General features: G+C 49.2%; 1 protein-coding gene across 1 annotated transcript; it reads left to right on the top strand.

The window, feature by feature from the left end:
* Positions 1-5,573: 5,573 nt before the first annotated feature.
* MAB21L3 (mab-21 like 3) lies at positions 5,574-21,495 on the top strand (the record flags this gene model as incomplete). Its single annotated transcript, XM_080916419.1, has 6 exons — positions 5,574-5,822; positions 11,099-11,239; positions 14,537-14,828; positions 16,957-17,135; positions 17,726-17,920; positions 21,262-21,495. The coding sequence occupies 6 exons, from the start codon at positions 5,574-5,576 to the stop codon at positions 21,493-21,495; spliced, it is 1,290 nt and encodes a 429-aa protein (XP_080772545.1).
* Positions 21,496-21,836: the final 341 nt, after the last annotated feature.

Genomic DNA, 21,836 nt, shown 5'->3' with positions numbered 1-21,836 from the left:
AGAGTATTTACTAAGTCTTCTGACGAGGGCTGGTAGAGGGCAAGAGGCCCTCAGGGGTCCGGTGGTGACCAAGTAACAGCCAGCTTCCTGTGATCAAAGAGAGAAGATAAAGCTGCCCTCTGGTGCTTGTGGGGGCGAAGAAAGTAGCAGAAATCTGTTTCAAAAACTTGCGTGATACCCAGGGCGGGCAGGGCATACAGCTTCCCTAGCACAGGTTAGGCTTGTGTTAAGGAGGGGAAAGTAAGACACAAAGTATCCAAAGATGCGTGCTGAAAGGTTGGAGTCTCTGTCTGGGGCAGATAGTAGATGGGTTGGTGGGTGGAGCCCCTAAGATGCTTTTGGCTAGCTCTGTCAAACACCCCAGAGTTCTTCCACAGAGAGCTCCGCTCTTCCTGGGCTGCTGTAGATCACCACAGGCTGGGCCGGTTAAACCACAAAAGCCATTCTCCTGAGAATTTGTTTTCCTGCGTCCACACACCTGTTGGACATCATGTCCCTTTCACAATGAATGAGGCCAGAGCCTAACTGGATTGTCACTTCTGGGAAATCCTTGTATAACCCAAAGTCACAAGGCTTACCCTGCCTTTCCTTCCACAAGCTTTGGGGTACATGTTTTTCACTGAGGTCTGTGATCCATGGCCAATCTGGCTTTTCAAAAAAGACTGGCTTCCTCTCCTGTGGTGGATCCATTGCTCACGCCACCCAGTGCTAACCCCAGCCGTTGATCACAACACCTGTTGAATATCTTTTCTTCGGTGGGGTTTGTTTTGCTTATTCTTTTGCCAAAGATCAAATGGCCATGTTTGCATAAATCTATGACGGGGAAACTTCTACCCTCACTATATCCTCATGTTGGTCTTTGTAGAGCAAGCACTCAGACAGACTTGTCATGGTTCGTAAGCAACAATGGGTGTGGGGAGGGGAGAGGCTTTCCTCTGTACGCCCTAGAGCTGAAATGATGGATTCCACCAGCCAGGTGTTTCCTCCTGACTCAGGCATCCCAGAAACTGAGGTGAGCTGGTCAGCAATTACCAGACGGCATCAGAAAAACAGAAAAGAGCAAAAAGCTGCCCACTTCCTGAACCGCTTTCCTTGCCCTCTTTCTTTCTCAGGTGATTGTAACTTAAAAATAGCCTGGCCTCACATGACTGGGTGGCATCGTGGATTGGGAAGAGTTTTGAATGAAAATACAGTGTTCTTTTTCTTTTTCCTAAATAGGCAGAGAGATTTGATTTGAAAATAAAATGTTATCCAAGCCATAACAAGAGCTTCATGGCTTTGATGGTTGTCCTCTGTGGTTTAAAAAAAAAAAAAAAAAAGTCTGGTCTGATTTCTGGACTCAGCCCACTGAATGAGGAAAAGTATCCTAGTGAACTTGTGTACTTGGACAGACACAGACCTGGGAAATTTTCCTGCTCCTACCTACAGAAAATCATTTTTCATATTTCCTCTCTTTTTAAACAATTTATCTTTTTAAAATTTCTGTGAATGCAGGTACGCACTGGTGTGAGTGCAGTGCCTAAGGAGTCCAGAAGAGGGCGACAGATCTCCAAGAGCTGGAATTATAGGCAGCTGTGAGCTGCCCGGACCAAACCCAGGTCCTCTATAAGCAGCATGGATTCACAACAGCTGGGCAATCTCTCCGGTCCCATTTCATTTTTGCATCTAAGCCAGATCATCTTTGCCGTGTGGAAAGCTGGACCTCGTAGCCTGACTTTTCCCACTCTCACTGACCTCTGGCTAAGCACGGGCAGAACCATTGCTGTTAAGTAAGCATCCAATTTTTCTTTCTTTCTTTCTTTCTTTCTTTCTTTCTTTCTTTCTTTCTTTCTTTCTTTCTTTCTTTTTGTGAGGGGTGCTGTTCTTTCTGGAGCGCTGGGATAATCTCGGTAGCTCGAAAACAGATGGCGGTGGCTTTCATAGGAATAGGACTCTGAGTTCCTAGCAGGTTCTCAATGGGCTGTTTTTCAGCATTCCTGCCAGCATTAGGCTGTGAAAGGTGGCTTCCCTCAGGTGCAGACACATCTCCTGTTGCTTTGCTCCTTCTGGGTGTGCGTGTTCGTGTTCTTGTGAATGTGGAGGTCAGAGGTCAGCCTCAGGTATAGTTTCTTAGATTTTCCTCTACTCTTTTTTTTCCCCAGTCAGGGAAGTCTCACTGGTCTAGAGCTCCCTGAGTAGGCTAGACTGGCTGCCCAGCAAGCCCCAGAGATCTCCTTTCTCCATCTCCTCGGTACTAGCATGGACTGGGGAGATTTCTCATTTTACACAGGTTCTGGGATTCAGACTTAACCCCTCATATTTGAACATGTACTTTATGGACTGAGCCACCCCTCCTGTCCTGGGTATGTGCTCCTGAACTCACCCTAGGTCTCAGCTTCTTCTATTTCTACAGGCTCTGACGTATGTTAGATTCTGCTCACCCACACACGTGTGTGAGTCTGGGAACCCCTTGCTTCTGAACCCAGACAAAATGTCAAATGACCTCAGCACACGAGGAAAAGACACAGGTTTTTGGTGGAATTGTGACAAATGATGGGACAGACATGGGAGAGTGACCCCACGGGTTACAGGAAGGCCCCCGCCTTTGGCGAATAAAGTAGATTGCAAAAGTAACTTTTATTCACCTGCTGCCGTCTCCGAGGCTTGCTGCCTCGGCTGCTAACCTAGGCCTAGGTCCGGGAGCTTCTAGCCTCTGTCCAATCATGTAGGCCTAGAGTGTTTTCAGCCTCTGAAACTTCCTGCTGAATAGGCTCACCCTTTCTAGGTCTTCCTGAGCGCTGGATGGCTGATTCAAATCAGCTCTTATGGCTCGAACTCTCTCCAAAATGACCGATTCAGTCTGGCTTCTCTTTCATCCTGACTGAATTCTTCTTCTGTTTGGCCTCATATTAACTTTGGCAATCTGTTCTAACCTTCTGGCTCCTCATTCTCTGGTTCGCTCTGTCTTCGCCTGTGCCTAGCTTGTTCTCTCTGCAGCCTCTCTCTATAATTGTCCCTCTTTTTGCACTGCCGGGCATGTCTTATTCTGTTTAATCTTTCTCTGATCTGTCACATTGTCTGCCACTCAATTAGACATCGCTTTCAGACATGGGTGCTTCGAGCCTCAGAGTGACCGTTAGGTTTGATTGAAGGTTTTTGAAGACCTTGAACTGGCTCAGCTAATAAGGTTCTTGTCCTGCAAGCACCAGGGCGTGAGTTCAGATCCCCGGAACCTATGTAAAAATCTGGGTATGGTGCACATGCCTGTGATCCAGCAACCGCGAAATGGAAGGTAGAGCCCAGAAGGCCTGGTAGCAAGTGGGGAAGTTCCCAGACGACGAAAGCTGTTTTGGGGAAGCGGTAGAAGGTACCTGAGGACTGACACCCAAACTTGTCCTTGGACCTCTGTGGGCACGCTGTGCTTCCCAACCCCCAATACAAAACTATAAATAAATGTTGTGAATACTTTGGTAAGCAGACTTTAGACATGCTATTGGTCCTCACAATCTATTATATAGTTATGTATCTGTTATTTGTGTATGTGTGTGTAGGAGCATGTGAGGCAGTTGACTCTTCTACCGTGTGGGTCCTGGGAGGTAGGGAGAGATTGAACTCAAGTACTCTGGCTTGGTGGCAGACGCTTATATCCACTGAGCCACCTCGTCTGCCCAGTCCTTACAGTCTGAATTGAGCTAAAGCTGACCTCCACTTTCAAACTGGCAAGTTATAAAGAAGGGGGATTTCTGTTTCCTGAGGACGGAGGAAACCCCGAGTTAACTAGGTCCCTCTTGGTGGCCTGGCACAGAGCTTCAGGCACACCCTTACTCAACAGACTTGCTGACCTATGGTCCAATTAACTAGAGATCCGTATCTGCCCGTAAAGCCTGTTCGCCTCTCCCTGTCTGTGCCATAGCCCTGTCCTGGGGACCTTACCCACGGGGAACCAGGCCACGCTGTGACTCTAAGCTGTGCTCACAATGCTGGGAATACAATGGCAGGCAGCTGCCCTGAGTTCACAGAGTCTTTCCTTCTCTGGGCTCCTCCCATAGCTCAATTATCTGAATCCCCTCTCCATTTTCCATCTTGGAGCACAAGAAGTTTCCAGATACAGTGTTTGAATCTATAGTCCTGAGTGACTGAGATGGGTGTGTGTCAGACCCAGAGTGGTGGAGGTGTGGGCATTGGACTCCAGAAACCCGGGGCAACTTGATTGTTATGGGGAAAGGCCCTACCTTAGGACAGGAGCTGTGCCATAGTGATCCCAGCAAAAGCAGAAGTAAAGGCAGACAGACACAAAAGTGGGGGCGGGGGTAGTGCATGTGGGAGTATTTCAGCAGAGTTGAAAGCGATATGGAAAGAGAATTCCAAAAGGCGGATTTAGGGAGGGCTTCTTGTTTCGTTGGTGAAAAGCTGATGTGGTAGATTCAGAATGATGACCATGGTTACAGAAGTCAAGGGACAGAGATTCCCAAACTATTTCAGAGCACATGCTGTAAAAAGAAGGGCTTTTCCCAGGGCACGGGAAAGCAGGTGGGAACTCAAGGCAGTGCGGAGGGGGATTCCGAGGACCTCTGCAGATCCTTTTCAGGATTCCTAAGACCTTGAATTGGCCGAAGGAGCCTAGAGAAGGCAGCCCTGGGCCGGGAGGAAGGAGGTGGGTGGGGTCTGGTGTGGCTTTCCCTTGGAGCTGTCTGGGAGGATATGCAAATTCTGGGCCCCAGGAGAGAGTGGAAGGGCGGGATTGGCTGAGGTTGAGCCTTGTGGAGGTTGGTTTGGGGAGCTGGGCTTAGAAGTCTTGCTCAGTTGTAAACTGGATTGCCAGTTTTGCTGCCAGTCTTTCGGGTCAAAGACAGTGATACTCAGGAGCTTCAGGAAGATACGGCTGCCGGGATATTTTCCCCCTTGTACTAAAACTAGCCCCAGCCAGTCAGACTGGAAACTTGCTGTCTGTTTTCTAGGATGAGTTTTTACTGGTAAAGCTAGATGTGTCCTAGACTCTTAAGGGGCCCGTTTGTGCCGAGTATATTTTGAATGCCAGCGTTTTCAAGTGGGAATAGAAGATCACAGTCTAAGGTCAGCAGGTGAGAGGCAGGACTCTCTGCCCTACTTTTTCTACCTGTGTCTGTCTGCCTGTTTGTAAGTAAATCTCTCTCTCTCTCTCTCTCTCTCTCTCTCTCTCTCTGTGTGTGTGTGTGTGTGTGTGTGTGTGTGTGTGTGTGTGTGTGTGTGTGAGCATGTGAGCTTGCCTCTGTATACTCAAGTGTCTCTGAGCTCACGATTTTCTAAATGGCAGCCCTGGCCCTCATCTGATTGACAAGGCGTGTGCCGGGCATGATGAGAAACCAGGTGACTTGTTTGCAATTTCTTATTTGTTTATGGTAAGGAAGTAAATCAATTGCAGAATTTTCAGGAGTGGAGGGCAAGGGATATTTACTGTCAACAAGATAAGGACAAGGAGGAGATCTAAAGATACCCGGCACCAGGGTGCACCTGGTGTCAGGACAACAGGATAAAGAAAAACAAAACAAAACAGGATAGGCTCCAATTCATTTTCATCACATCTCCTTTGTAATCTTCCTATAGTTTCCTGAAAGATGGCAGCCGACTTCTCCCATGTTGGAAAGGAAAACTGCAGTGAGCAGGCGAGAAGAAGCCAAGTCCCCGGTCCGTGTTCTCAGCTGCAGAGAAGTTTCATCCAGAGAGTAACGCTGCTGGGAAAGCTGCCCACTAGGTTGGTGCTTCATCGGGAGAAGAAGCAGAAGGTCGCCGCTATCCTGGGGATTGACCAAGAAGCCACGAAGTCTCATCCCGAGGGAGACTTAGACCATTGCCTGCTGAGTAAGGTGAGGCAGCGCTGGCCGCTCCTGGGCACACCCTCTCATCCTCTACCCCATGGACATTGATCAGAAGGAATCCCCTGCTCCTGGAGACACAGGAGGTTCACTGTGTTGGGTCTTGTGTCTGAGGTTCAAGCGGCCAGTTAATTACCTGAGCCTCAGACCTCTCTCCATAAAGCGAGAATCTGAATGGGGTCACCGGGAAATGGCTGGTCGGGCACAATGGCAGGCATGGGGATCAGAAGTTGAGAGTATTTTGGACTACATGAGTCCTTGCCTCAAAAAGCAAACAAACACCCCCAAACCAAAAAACTTAAGACAAAAAAAAATTTTTTTAAGCTACAAAACTGATGATGGTTTTAAAATATTGTTTGGAGACTAGAGAGATGGCTCAGCAATTAAGAGCATTAACCGTTCTTCTAGAAGACCCAAGTTTGACTCCCAGCATCCACATGGTGGCTCACAACCATCTGTAATTCCAGTTCTAGGGGATCTAATACCCTCTTCTGTCTCCATGTATACCAGGCACACTTGTGGTACATGGACATGCATTCAGGCAAAACACTTATACATGTAACTTTAAAAAAAAATCTTTATAAAAAATATTATTTCATTTGTAAGTTGGGCGTGGTGGTACCCACCTTCAGTCCCAACACTGAAAAGGCAGAGAAAGGTAGAGCTCTGTTAGTTCAAGGGCCAGCCTGATCTATCAAGTGGTTTCCTGACTAGCCTGGACTATTATAGTGAGACCTCGTCTCAAGACAAAAGAAGAAATATAGACAGACAGATAAATAGACAGACAGACAGACAGAATGGGGGAAATGGGGATAGGAGAAAGAAAAAGGCTACTGTCATTTTTAAACTCTTTTGATGTTAGACTTTCTAGGGACCTTAAATATTATTTAATTTAATCTGTTCCATTATTTCACTTACACATGAAGCTTCTAAGGTACATTGTTAATGTTTAAACAAAGAGGTTTAAACTGAGAGGTGGGAGACTGGTCTCTGGCTTTTGTGCCTTTATATATAAACAAAAGAAAGATTATTATCACGGTGAGACATGAGTGCACTTTTTAAACATCAAGCGAGAATAAGGAAAATCTACCTGTACCAAAAACAATCACCAGCAAAGAGGTTCCCCAGCACAGAGGCAGTGTGGACTGGCATCTTCCTGGGGTCCCATGTTTTCCAGAAAACCAGCAACATCCTGATTTTTGTAGCTTGGCATTCAAGAGATTTCACCTGCCCAGTCCTCTGAACCTCTGTCTCTGGGCATTCTCGATGGCAGAAATCATAAATGGTATCCCGACGTGGGATCCAACCTGGATTCATGGTCTGTTTGGTCTCTAGAGCATTTTCTAAAGTTTTCTCTCACAGACATTTCAAAATACTAAGGTGTCTGTATAGGAATCTAGGCTCCACAGTGCTGCTGCTGCTGCTGATGGTGGTGCTGCTGATGGTGGTGGTGCTGATGGTGGTGGTGGTGGTGCTGCTGCTGCTGCTGGTGCTGCTGCTGCTGGTGCTGCTGATGGTGGTGCTGCTGATGGTGGCGGTGCTGATGGTGGCGGTGCTGATGGTGGCGGTGCTGATGGTGGCGGTGCTGATGGTGGTGGTGCTGATGGTGGTGGTGCTGATGGTGGTGCTGCTGGTGGTGGCGCTGCTGGTGGTGGTGCTGCTGGTGGTGGTGGCGCTGCTGGTGTATTCAGAGAACAAATGCCAGGTGGTTGAGGCATTCTTCACAGAGTTAGTTTTAGCAGAGAGAAAGGCCCACTGTCTCCTCTGCATCTGTCATTAAATGTATGTCTTTCTCTCTTTAAAGAGAAAGCTCTCAAGGACAGGGAAGGTGCCTGTTTGTTCTGTGTAACCAGTTATTGGGCCCAAGCAGTTCCAAGACTAACAGCCTAACTTTCTGTTGTCTGGGAGGAAGTTCTCGGCCATCTTTTCCTCCCTGTCCTCCACCTGGCTGATGCTCATGCATGCAGACCACCTGTTCTGGATGCAGCCAGGCCCCAGAACAGCTTTTCCCGAACGCTACTTAAGTGCCCTTCCACGGAGTTCCAGGAACGGGGTTATAACACCATGAGTCAGCATGGCGTCCTTACAGGGAACAGTCTTGAATTCCCAATACTTTATATTTGAAACAGTAAATTATTCACAAACCTGAACTATTAATAGTAACAAATGACTTGTGGGTCAACAATAAGCCAGAGGCTGAGAAGGAGGGAGGGAGCCTGGGATGAGACAGAGCCGTGAGTTCAGGCACGTAGACACACCTGGAGAGACGAGGCCCTGGGCAAACTGTGGTGGGAAGGTATCATCTGCTGCTCTGCGTGACCTTGGAGCATCCAGCCTTTTGTACCTGGTTGATTCAGTATGGCTTGGTTCTTCCTAGACTCTGCCACACCCACAAATGTAGCCTTTGAAAAGAGAAAAAGAACCCCTTTTGGTCTGTAGATTTTATCAGCAAGGTAGGTGAACCTGGTTAGGCCCCCAAGATCAAGCTCAGATTGAATTTTGTTTTACATCCATTTCTTCATTTCCCTCTTATATTTATTTTCAAGCTTTTCTTTACCTGAAATACATTTTGATGAGGAGTCTGTGTTGCTGGCTCATTGACATCTGAGAAATCATTTGAAGGGGGGGGGAATTCTGAATTGGTCTTGGAGGGGCCTGCACTGTGGCAAAACAGCCCTCTTTCACCAATCACTCCCTGATGTCTCCCTGAGGCCTTATCTCATTCCCTCACCCAGAAGTCCAATCTTAATCCTCCTGTTCTCTCTCTGGGTTCAGTCAAGACAAGCGAAGGCAATGGCCCAGGGGAGTGCCAGGGTCCAGGCTGGGGTTACAGCCTGCCACAGGTCCGGGAACCCCAGCACAAATCATCTGGGTTCCATAGATGGCTCGGTGATGTTCCTGTCCTAGTGAGAACCTGACACTGCACGCATGCCCAGTGGTGTGAGGGGACTGGGCCAAGCATCACCTAGTGTGAATTTGCTGAACCGTGCTTCAGCAGCCAAGGCACCACAGGGACAGACACGTCTGGGACTCTGGTCTATGCCCACATCACTGCCTGGCCCCTGCCGGGTTACATTTATGTGCTTGTGGCCTGCAAGAAGAGTCAGTACCCACAAACCAGCAGTTCTAGACTTGTTTCATGAGCCCTAACTGCAGGCTGAGGCCTTCTCTAGGTCAGGAAGAATATCAGAGGCCCATTGTACCCACAGCACTGTCATGGAGGGTGTGGCAGGCAGTGCTGAAAATGCTATCGGGAAATCCCATGCATTTGGTCTACTTCTTCTACTTGCCAGGGTGAAGTAAGAGAGCCACCTGCTACTCTGGTACTCTCTAGTCGGTGACACCAGATCAGATGATTTCTGAGGTTGGGATAATTCTAAGATGCTAAGTTTAAGGCACCTAAGTATAAGAAGTGGCGGAGAAAAATCTGTAGTCTTGCCTTCTAGACAACCGAGTCCTCTATTCTGACTTTCACGTCTGCAGATCAGAACACAGCAGGGTGATGAGCACCCAGGTAATGAGGGTGGTTATAGGCACCATCCAGGACGCGTTCAGTCTTGTTCTGCCCAGTCACTGCCCAGTCTGTGGCCAAGTTCATAATGAATTTTTCCCCGAGGAGGGCTGTTCCCCTGGGTACTTTGCTCCCGTTCCTTCTTGGTAATACCACTACCATAATGGATCTTCCCTTAGCATGCCGGGTTTTTGGTTTGTTTTTGTTTTTTCAAAACAAAAGTTCGAGTCCTTTTTTTTTTTTGTCTTTGCTGCTGTTTTGGTGTTGTCTTTGAGACAGGGTTTTTCTGTGTACCCCTGGCTGCTCTGGAAGTCAGTCTTTAGACCAGGCTAGCCTTGAATCAGCTAGCCCCACCTAGCTAGAATCATTTTGAAGAGGGAACATTGAGAAAATGCCTCCATCAGACAAGCTTGCAGGCAAGTCTGTGGTGTCACTTTCTTGGTTGATGATTGGTGTGTGAGGGGGCAGCCCACAGTGATCAGTGCCACCTCTGGGCAGGTGGCAGGTTGTGTCCAAGATGGCTGAGCAAGCCATGGAGAGCAAGGCAATAAACAGCTTTCCTCTGTAGTTCTGCTTGAGTCTCTGTGTCCACGGTCCTGCTCTGCTTGAGTGTCTGCCTTGTCTTCCCTGCTGTTAGAATACGATTGGAATGCGTAAGCCAAATCATACACTTTTCACCATAGCAATGGAGAGCAACCTAGACACTTGCCTTTTGTGTGTGTGTGGGGGGGGGGGGGGGGGTCATTGATTTTTCTCACATTCAGGTTCTGTGGAATTATATCCATAAACTTAAAGATTTGGGGAGTTTGGGATTATTAACCTTGATCCCCAGTGTCAGCCACTCTGACTGCAGTGTTCCACGTAGTCAGAACATCTCACGTGGCTTTTGTATTACATTACTTGTAATGATCCTACATCATTTTCCCCCACCACACTCATTTAGCAGATTTGACCCTGTTCAGTGCTCTGTAATCTAGCAGCCTGAATATATGCCTTCCCTTCCCAGTGACTAAAAAGCTTCCACCCCTTCTAGTCTTGCCTAGTACACCCCAAACTTACAACCCCAGCCTAATGCAGCGGGTTAAGAGATGATCCTCTCTATCTTACAACTGAGTCCACTCATAGCCCACAACCTGGCCATCTTTACACATGGACCCAAGCCATCCCTCATCCCCTGGGAAGTACCACCTCTCCAGCTTCCTGTTCCCACATTGCTTTGGCTCCTACCCTGTGAAGAAAATAGACACCAGGCAGGAAATCTCTCCAGTTCCCGGCATCCCTTCTCGGTTCCCTGTCTCTCCCCCTCTTCTTTCCCTCTGAAGTGATGTGGGGGTGAGTACCTGGAGATTTGCATGAACCTTCCTCCTGGGAAATCCCTCTTTAGTGGACAGCCTCTTCTACGTTTAAACATGCCTAAGCCAGTGTGTCAGTTGAGACAACCGGCCGCTGGCCTTGCTGGTTTTATCTAATCTGTTTGCTTCTGTGGTCCAGCTTCTTGAGAAGTGGTGATCCTTTGTTCTCATGACTGCCCAGGAATAAGTCCTGGATAAATATTGAGCAACGGCACCTGCTTCAGAAGAAAGCAAGCGTCATGTTGGTCACTGTCAGGCCTAAGCAGCTCAACTCCTTTGGAGTCCTGGGCGGCGAGACTTTTGCCCTGAACTTGGGTCAGGCAGTACTGTGCCTTTGCTTTGTCACCTGTGTGCTGGTGCCTCCTCAGGCTCTTTAACTGTTTTTCTGATCTCCTCACACCCAGATGGACCTGAGGCGACAGCAGATCTCTCAGACTGTGGAGGAGGTGCAGAAAACCATCCACCTTCTGACTGCAGAAATCAGCCACCAGGACAGTCGCTTCGAAGCCGTTCCTGTCTCTGACACATACAATGACCACATTAAGGTAAGCAGAGCTCTCCCTGTCTGAGGAGCTCCAGGACACACCCAAATCCTTGGACAGGAGGCACTCCATGTATGAGAGGTGCTTAGGCCACTGAGAACATAGTACTGCCCCAGGTTTCCATAGCTGCTCCAGGCACAGCTTACACACATGAAACATGACGTTTCCCGTGTGAGAGTCCACACACTCCTAGATCACAGGTGCTAGGGTGGAGGAAGCCAAAGGGCTTGACTGAGTCCTATTTGGCCTCACAGCCAGATCTCACTCCAAAGACTGATGGCGAAGCGTGCTGCCTTGTGGTCCAAGCTCATGTAAGCACCTGCTCACTCATTAAACACAACCGAGTGGATGAGAAACTAGGCAGAGGGAGGTGAGGGAACTAACTCATGGGGAAGCCTTTGAAGGTGATAGACTAGGGAACAGGTGATGAGGGGGCAGGAAGGCTCTGAGGCAGCTCTGAGGAACTATAGGAATGCACTGTAGCCCCCGTAGCCCCTCCTTGCTGAGGGATCCCACTGAGTCTCACCAAAAGCCAGTGCATGACAGTCATCAGCGGATCTAACTCAGACCCTAAGACACTCAGCCTGTCAGCAGGACAGCCTCTCACTCCACTGAGAAACAGGAAGGGAGGCTCTGTGTGCCCCTGGATCCTCATTACTCCGCATACAAACCCCTCTCACCTTGCCTTAGTTTTAGGCCTTTCCCTTCCAGTCTGTAAGATCCTTGGTTTTAAGGACCAGCACGTACACATCCAGCCTATGAAGAAAGAGCTTGGCACCAGGAACTGTGACTGGCCCTGTGCCTCTCAGGGTGGTGGACACAAGGCCCACTCGCAAGGTTCTACGACTTGTGGGTTTTGAGGCAGAATCAGATTTCAGGAACCTGACTCTAGGGTGAAGATTGTAAGGCTGGCATTGATCCTGTCATTTCAGAACGCTTGCCCATGTCTTCCTTCCCAGGACAGCCTCGACCAGGCAAATGCAGCCCAGGACTAGAGAGCACAACACTGGGCCAAAACCGTCCCCTTATATGGTCCTAGTGAGACGGACAAAATATATCCAGTGTTAACTAACATTATGTCCTGGATATTGAGCTTTGAAATGGGATTGCAGATGTAGTTGTTGGTAAGGTGCTTGACTGGCACGCTCGGAGCCCTGGGTTCGATCCCCAGCACACCCAGCACTGGACGATGGGATGCTTGGTCAGCCTTGACATCTGTTTTAGTGTGTTGTTTTCCTTTATTGTTGCTGTAATGAAATACTGTGCCCAAAGACACCTATGGAAGAAATAATTCCTTTGACCTTATTATGGTGGCTGAGGCATGGCAGCACACAGTGGGTGAGGCAGTGGGAGCACATAGTAGGTGACGCATGGCAGCACACAGTGGGAGCACATAGTAGGTGAGGCATGGCAGCACACAGTGGGAGCACATAGTAGGTGACGCATGGCAGCACACAGTGTATCTTCAATCACAAATATGAAACAGAGGGAATTGGAAGTGGAGCCAGGTTCTGAACTCTCAGAGTCCACCCCACACCCTTCCCCACTCCAGTTGCATACTTCCTCCAGCAAGGCCACACTACCTCCCCAAATAGTGCCATGAACTGGGGCTCTGAGCTCTGAGGGAATATCTATATCAAATTTGACACCAGCCTGGGATATGGGAGACCCTGTTTAAAAAAACCAGAACAAAAGACACATAAAAATGCCTTTAATTTTATTTTGGACTAAATTGGGTAAGTATTTTCTGAGCAGCATGTGTGTGCCTGGCAGTGCAGTGGTTTGAGTCTTTATCTGAGGTTGTTGTAGGGGGAATGTGGGTGTTGGGTGGATGTGGATGCGCCTGTTCAGCTGTGTGTTCCATGTTTGTGGATATACCTGTGGAAGCTGTAGAAGTCAGCATCGGCTGCCTTCCCTCGTGGCTCTTGATTTTACAGTTTGAGACTGTCTCTCACTGAACCTGGTGCCCCTGATTCATTTATAGTGGCTATAGGTCAACAGGTCCTAGAGACCTGCCTGTTTCTGCCTCCGCGGTGCTGTGAGGCTGGGCACGCAGCTCCACACCTGACTTAGTGGTGCTGGGGTTGGCACTTAGGTGCTCATGCCCACAGGACAAGCACCGTATTGGCAAAACTGCCTGTCCAGCCGCACAGTTGTGCCCTTGAACTTATGTGCAAGGGATTCAAATCGAGTGAACACTATGCTTTTGTAGTTCAGGTGTCTGACCTCCCTGTTTAATTCAGCCTCTGAACACCAGAAGTCACCCTGTATCTTAAAGCACCAAATGCTCTCTGAAAGAAAGCAAGACAGGATCAGTTGCCGATGAGTTGGTCACTGCCCAGACCAGGGACCAAAGCTCGCTACGGTTGGACTTTCTATGACTTTCCTCATAGAAGATGTAGCTGGGTGAACAAAGAGGCTGCCAGTGAGCTGCCTGGGCACAGAATTTAGGGTCCCTCGGAAACATCTGCACGGTCACCCAGTTTCCAGTGTCCTCTGCATTGACCTGCCTGCTTTCTTCCTGGACTGCTTCACTGGTTTCTGGAGGGTGGGAGTGGGCGGATTCCCATCCATCTTCCCACCGAACACAGAATCATCTCAATGGCTCACATTGTCCAGACAGACAGACTTTCATCTCACCTTGGATTCCGTAAGGGTTAGTCATTCACACTGACCCTGGGTCATTGTGACAGGCAGAAAGAAAGCATGACACTTTAATGTCCCGTCACAGTCTTCTTAATGACAGATAGTCAGCTATCCCAACGCTAGAACCACTGAACAAACTGCCCCAAGAACTCAAAGTTTCTGCTCTGCCATTTGCTGTCGGTCTCCCCAGGTGGTCTGTCGCCCCTCTGAGCTTTAGTCCCTCACCACACCAGGGAAAGTGGCATCCAAGTTACCTGCTGGTGCAACTTCAGAAGGGATGGGCACAGCCAGAGATTTGGGTTGCGTGTGAGACTCGGAGGGTTTGTTTCCGCTTTCCTTCCTTCTCTCCTGAACTTCGGGTTCCCTCCAAAGTTCTGGGTTTTCTTTATGCTCAACTTGTGGCCTCGAAAACCCCAGAACTCCTTGAGTCAAGTCACGCTGTCTGCCACAGCCCCAGGTGGGTTAGTGGCAAAACAAAACAAACAAACAAACAAACAAAGGCAAAGGCAAAGGTGTACTTCTCAGCAATCCCCAGGTGTTTTCTGTGCACCTCATCAAATGTCACTTGAGCTGCCTGACTGGACAGGTCTGCACCCCTCTGCTGGTCACCTCCCCCGGTGTGTGAGCTCAGCTCCTCTCTTTTTCTGACCTCAGGTTTTGGCCCCCAGCCTCTTCCACGTCACAGTCCCACTGAAAGGTCTTGCAGGGTACAAGGGGACCGGGACGCAGCGCTGGCGGTACTACAACTTGCAGGGCACCAAGCTCACCTGCCCTTTGCGGGACCCCGAAGGCCTGCAGCAGTGGCTGGAGACCGAGATGTTCATGAAGACCCTGTGGCAATGGCACAAGGCAGATGTGAACATCAAGGGGGACATCGTGCCAGCCAAAGTCCTCCAGGTGTTCCGGACGCTGGTGGAAAATGCAGTGAGAACCTGTCACCTCTCAGGTGAGCCAATCAAGGGAATGGGGGGGCTACAGCCAGTCACCTTTTGCATTGTGGCCATGGGGAGGGGGAGGGGGCACTGGTCTGTTAATGAAATCCCCGGGACAGGGATTCATTCTCAGCAACTTGTGTGGCTTAGAAATTACTGCCCTGACAAGCAAACCTCAGGCTGTGGGTTTGGTGCTCATCCCCAACCTCGTCATACTCACCGAAAGCAGCAGATTACTCACCCCCACCCCACACCTTGGTCATCAGCACATTTCTGAGCAATGCCAACCGCACACGGGGTGTGGAGACCAAACGCTTAGAAAGCACCAAGCTACCGAGGCAGAAGCCCTTCATCCTGAGGACACACTGACCTCGACAACTGCAAACACTGAAGCCACAATATAAGGTGACATGTGTACACACAGATGCACACACATAAGCACACGTGCATACTGTGGGAAAAACGGACTGAGTTCCTTAATTATGAAAGTAGTTATAAACCAGTCGGGAAGAGGAGCTGGTCAACATGAAATAATGACAAAGGAAAACAAACAGACATCAGAAAGGAAGGAAAGACCAACAGCACAAACACAGGAACTATGGGGGAAGAATATAAATAGCTAAAGGGAAAAAGTGTTAAACATTCTAGCAGATTGCCAGGCATGGTGGCTGGTACATGCCTACAATCCCAGCACTGGGAAGGCTGAGGCAGGAGGATTACTGCAAGTTTGAAGCCATCTGGGTTACATAGTGAGGACCTGTCTTTTAAAATTATGTAATTGAGGGCAGAGAGATCCACAGTGGTGAAGAGCAGCAGCTGCACTTGCAAAAGACCCGAGTTCGGTTCCCAGCTTCCACCCCCAGTGACTCACAACCCTTTGTAACTCCAGCTCCAGGGGATGATGCCCTCTGCTGGTCTCCATGATACCTGTGTGTGTGTGTGTGTGTGTGTGTGTGTGTGTATGTGTGTGTGTGTGTGTGTGTGTACATAATACACACATCATATATAATTAAAAATAAGCCTAAAAGAAAACAACAATGACAAAGAATCCCAGCAACAACAGAAACACTAAAAATGCCTGAGTACCAGCTCCTGCTGGGTATGGGTGGGTTGGGTGAAACAGGCATTTTCATGTTGTTCTTGGGAACAGGAAATTTGAGAGCATTTTATTTTTAAAGGGCCATTTATCCATTATTTATTTTTATGAAGTGCTTACTTGGCCATTTAACAAATAAGCTTTTGCAAACACACAAAGAAATACGTCCAAGACTATCCTCTGCTCTAGGTTTGGAAATAGTGACCAACTGGCGAAAAAGATACTGATCGACTATCAGAAAATTGGTCCAGATAATGATGGCACCTTTGCCTAGTAAACTGTATGCAGCCTCTACCAAGTGAGACACACACACACACACACACACAAATCTTACTTACACAGACTACAGAACTGTGTCGGATGACACATTTGTAGATGTTTGCTTGACTGAACAGAATAGTTTCAAAGTCTCCATCGTGTCATATCTCACAGGTGTTATAGAAGGTACGTGTGGATTATTTAATTCTGTGGCGAACTGAGACTGGGCTGGTGCATATCTTAGTTGGTAGAATATTTGCCTGGCATGGACAAGACCTGGAACTCGATCCCCGCACTGCATACATGTGACATGTTGGTACACCTTTGACCACTGCACTCTGGGAGGCGGGGGGGCGGGTCAGAAATTCAAGACCATCTGTTCACTGCATAGAAAGTTCAAGGCCAGCCTGGGATACCAGAGCCCTTGTTAAAATAAAATAAAAATAAATAAATAAAAAAGAAGGAAGGAAAGGGAGGGAGGGAGGGAGGAGAAAGAAAGAGAAAGAGTCCTTTTCTGTACCCGGCTGAGGGTCAAGCGCTGGAGCCACACACATCTGCAGGATCCTGCATCTTCATGTGCTTCAAAGCTTTGGAGAGTGGGGAGGACACGCAAAGACCCGCCAGCCCTGAGCCTTCCTTGTAACACTGTGACCGACCTTGGCTGACTGGCGTCACTGTGACAGCCACACTGACACCTCCCATTGCATTTGCTCGATGCTTCCTGCCCTGTTGTGCATGTAGAGCAAGGCTTTCCCTGCTCAAGTGTCCCTCCCATTCTTTCCCATCAGGCAAAGTCACTGTGCTAGAAAAACGCACTACTGTTTGGGTTGCCGTGGAAACGTCCACAGGCCAGGTGGAGCTGGAGCTGGCCCCCACCGTGGAGATCCCCACCACTTGGCCTGAGAAAGCCCAGTGGCCTCGGTGTCTGAAGAGGTGGCCTTCCCCAGAGAGAGTGGAGTGCATCAAGGTACGGGTGAGCAGGCAGGGGGTTCAGTAGAGTGCTGTCAGCTTTGCTGATCACATTACTGACCCTGTAACAGCTTCCTAGGGAAGCAGGGAGTTCCTTGGAGCTGCTGTTCCAATGCATGCAGCCCCCTCCCACCACAGCAGCACTGAGGGTGAGCTTGTCAGAAATGCAGGTTTCTTATTAGAAAACCATAGGCAAAGGCTGTTAAGTCCTCAAGGGCTCTGACATGGGTAGAAACAACTGCCAGAAAGGGGTCTGAGTCAGCCCTGCTCCCTGAGTGTACCAAGATGCTTTGTGTTCTCCCATGATGCCTTTAGGCCTCCATGTTTTGACATCCACGTGTGAGTGAGAATAGTCAATTTTTCTAGCTTTTTGTTTTCTAGCTGTTTGTCTTTTGCTAGCTTATTGCACTTTGCATATTATACTCCAGTCCCATCCATGTCTCTGTGAATGACTGGACTTGATTTTTTTTTTTTATTGGCTGAGTAATATTCCATTGTATGGACATACCACAAGTTGGGGGTATGAGCTGCTCTCCACGTTAGCCAGCTTCATGCTTCTCATTTTCCCCACTCCTGTTTTGTTCTCAGTCATTTGGGTTCAACCTGGTAGCCCAGTCCATCTACCACTGGCAGCTGAGTTTCTCCCAGGCAGAGCAGGTGTTGTTTGAGCAGCTAGATGAAGATGGAGGCTGCCGCAGGCAGTGCTTTCAGATCCTGAGGCAGCTGAAGGAGGATGTGTGGTGTCCAGGGAGGAGGCCAGTCATCACCACCCACCACCTGCAGGTGAGCACGGGCGTGGTGGGGGGAGTTGGGGCAACTGTCTCTAGGTGGGTCCCGGTATGCGATGGGATCAGGATGGAGCCACGGAAATTCAGATTTCCACACTGCAAGCATCTCTGCTCATGGAGACATAAGCCCCAACTGTGCATCATAGAAACTAGGTCTTCTTTTCTGCCTTCCTGACCTCCTCAGCCTGGTCCCGCCTCCCTTTCTTCTGATGTAACACTAGGAATGATTTATTGAACAAATTAACATGTTGTAGCCCATATTTGTGAGGTGTAGAGTAAGAGTGGAGACACAGAATATCCCCCCTGTCAAGTCAGATGATGAGCATTCCTCTCTCGGATGTCTGTCTCGGATGTCTGTCTCGTCTGTGTGTCTGGAGCCTTTGACACATAGTGGGACTCCACCCATTTTCATGAATGAGCGGTATTCCTCAGTATAGACAAACCATGCTTTCTTTATTCTTTTGTTGATGGACACCAAGGTTGGTCTTTTTTTTTCTTTCTTGGCTATTGTGAATAATACCGCAGTAGCCATAGAGTGTAGGGGTCTCTTTAGTGTTCTAATTTCATTCCCTTGGTATGCATAGCCAACTTTTTTATTTTGTAGGACCCTCTGATCTGTTTTCCACAGAGCTACACCGATTTATATTCTCGCCAGCCCTGCAGGATTGCCTCTGTCCTTACCGTCCCCTCCTCTTACATCATCTTTTGTCTTTAATGAGGTGGCATCTCTCTGGCTTTGACTGAAGACTGTGACTTATTGTCCATCTGCGTGTTTTCTTTTGAGAAATGGCACCTCTTCTCAGTTGTCTGCTTTTCGAGGTGTTATTTGTTCTCCCACGGTTGAGCTCTGTCTGTATTCTGAATATCAGTGGTGTGTAGCTTGCTAACGTCCCCTTCCATCCCGCCTGACCTGGTGACGGCTCTGCGGCGCAGACACATCTGAGTTCGGTGTCTCCATGTTCGCAGTCACCTGCTCTCTCTTTCGTTGACTGTACTGTCAGGTCTTCTCTGAAAAAGTTTTGCCTATGATAACTCCATGCTTTCTCTAGCTCCAGAGTTTCAGGCCTTAGGTTTTGGCACCATAATTGTATCTGGTGAGAGGTGTGGTCAGTTTTCTTTTTTGGAATGTATGTGTGTATGTATGTGCATATTTGCTCTCTCTCTCTCTCTCTCTCTCTCTCTCTCTCTCTCCTCCCCCCTTCTTCCTCCCTCCTTTGTTTTCCCAGGCCCACTTTAGTTGAAGAGATTATCCACTCTTTAAAAATCGCAAATATGTATTTTATTTTTACTTATGTATATGTGTCTGTGTAAGTGTGTGTCACGTGTATGCAGGTGCGCTAGGGGCCCAGAAGAGGGCGTCAGGTCCTGGAGCTGGTTTACAGGCCACTGTGAACTGCCAGACCAGAGCACTGGGGACTGAACTCGGGTCCTTTGGATGAGCAGCAGGTGTTCTCCATCCATCTAGGACTTCAAATATGCACTCTTTTAAAAGTGATTACTTTTGGCTGCTATGTTTAGTTGCACGTGTGAATTGGGTTTGGTGTGACACCTCTGCATGTGTGTACAAGGTCCACCACTCGCATCCAAGCTCCCTTTGCTCTGCCCCCTTCACCCCTTCCCACCCCCTTTCACCCCAGCCTCCCTTACCACGTCCCCCTGACCCTCTTCATCCCAACCCTCTCCAAATTCTCAGCGCTCATCCCGCCATATTCAGATCAACCTCGTTGTTTCCTTTCCACGTGTGGGGAGGAACACAGTGTCCGTCTTCTGAGTCTGGCCCGTTCTACTTAACACATGTCCTTCCATATTGCCGTAGAAGACAGGAGTTCTTTCTTCCCAGATGAACAGTCCTCCATTGTGCCTTAGAGCCCTGTTTTCCCTGTGTGTCGGTGTTGGTGACACTCAGCCTGATTCTCCACCGTTCTCGACACAAGTGTCGCTCAGAAGGCCGGCAAGTGAGGCAGGGAACACACCTCAGAGAGTGCGTTCAGGAGTGTACCCTCAGCCAGACGCTCACATGGCCAGCACCTGGGGCAAGAGCAGAGGATGTCTGTGAATACAAACGGACTGGTCTAGTTGACACAGCTCCAGGCTAGCCAGGGCCACATAGTTAGACGATATCTTGTATTCTTAGTTTGCCAACAGTGAGAGGAACTGTTATTTTGACAAAAACCAAAACCAAAACAAAACAAAACAAACAAACAAACAAACAAACAAAAACCCAAAAACAGAAACAATGAAGAGTTGTAGTCTACAGAGAACTTTAGATCGGCTTGTAGTTGGAATAGGCACAGACAAGGTTAGACCTCTACCTAAGTGTGGTGGAGAGGATGGTGGGAGGGAAGGGAAGCTGAGTGGCAGGTCTGACCGATGAGCAGGAAGATGGGTAGGTCGGGCTGTGACAGTGAGCAGGCTGCCCCAGGTTGTGTCTGACACAGCTGGCTGGGTAAGCAGGTCTAAGGCAGAGCAGGTTTGTGGCAGAGGTCCTGATTTCAGCCTGGGCATGTTGAAACTGAGGTAACTTGCCAATATGCAAGACTAAGCAGGTCAGAGGCAGAGTCTGGGCTGGAAAAGATGCCACGTGAGTCTTTCATCTTACTGAGAAGGCAGCTCTGCAGGGAGTGCTAGGTGGGGGAGGGGTAAGAGCAGAAGAGGCCAGAGAGGGTCCCTCAGGGATCCCCAAAGCAGAGCAGGCATGGGTGGGGGGGTCGTGCATGTCGTGCAGAGGGGTAGCTTGGTTGAGAGGAGACCATTGTCTTGGTGGCCAAAAGAAGAGTTGGTTAGAAAGGGAGGGTGTGGGCCAACTGTCCAATCCACCGGCAGGCAAGCAGGGATGAGGGTGAAAGGGGCCTGCGGTTTGATGCTTGGAGATCTCAGAGAGCAGCACTCAGAATTAATGTCAGAAGGCTCCCAATGGAGTCGATGAAGGCACCATGGAGTGTGTGGGAGGAGAGGAATCAAGCAAAGGTGCTTGGACCTGCATGGGAGAGCAGGTCACTCTGACCAGGCCAAAGGCCACCTCCTGAGATGGAGGTCACTGCTGCAGAGTGTGGGTGCACAGAGGAAGAGGCTGCTGTGTTGGCAGAACTCTCTGCTCTGGGAGATGGGGGCTTCCACATTCCCCTGGAGGCACAGGGCCTCCATGACTCACCAGGAGAGTGTGGATGCTCCGGTGTCAGAGGAAAGGTAGAGAGAATAACTTGGAGGTGTGAGCTAGGAAAGCCCCAGGCCCGGTGAAGCAGTGGCTCAGTAGTTGCTGGTGAATCCAGTTTCCCCGGGACGCCTTGTCCCTCCTGTCCTGTAAACTCACCTTGTTTCAACGGCTCTCTTCCATAGACTGTGCTCTTCTGGACTTGCGAGAAATACCCCCACCTCAGGGACTGGCAGGCCTTCCACCAAGGCCTCCTGCGGCTAGTCCGGAAACTGCACAGATGTGTGAGCCAGCACTTCCTGAAGCATTATTTTGTTCCAAAGAGCAACCTCCTTCAGTCAGCTAACCCCAGTGAGCTGGATGCTGTGGCCCAGAGAGTGGCCCTTTTCCTAAAGAATCCGCAGGTCGAGCTGCCCTGAGATGGTCCCCAAGAGTCCTGGCTTCATCCTTTCCTGGTCCACTTCATCCTCAAGGTGGTTCCTCTGTCAGCTGCCGGGATCCTGCGCTAGAGAGGCCACCGCTGACAGAGAGAATGAGTCAGGCCATCAGCTAGCTCCTGCCCCAGGCCACACAAGCATTTCTTCTTCCCTACCTCTCCTGGGGACAGCTCTCATCTAGCTTCTCCGGTGACTGATCTTCCTGGCTCAGGAGATGGGCTCAGGGCAGGCCAGGCATTAGCCTGCTGCTCGTGAGTTCTCCAGCTGGCTGAATCAGAACCCATACAGTGACGGACAGCCCACGAGTGGCTGGTGGCCTTTAT

This window comes from Micromys minutus, assembly GCF_963924665.1.
Source record: "Micromys minutus genome assembly, chromosome: 4".
NCBI lineage: Eukaryota > Metazoa > Chordata > Mammalia > Rodentia > Muridae > Micromys > Micromys minutus.
The sequence above is the reverse complement of the archived record's forward strand: the minus strand, read 5'-3'. Positions and strand labels throughout refer to the sequence as shown.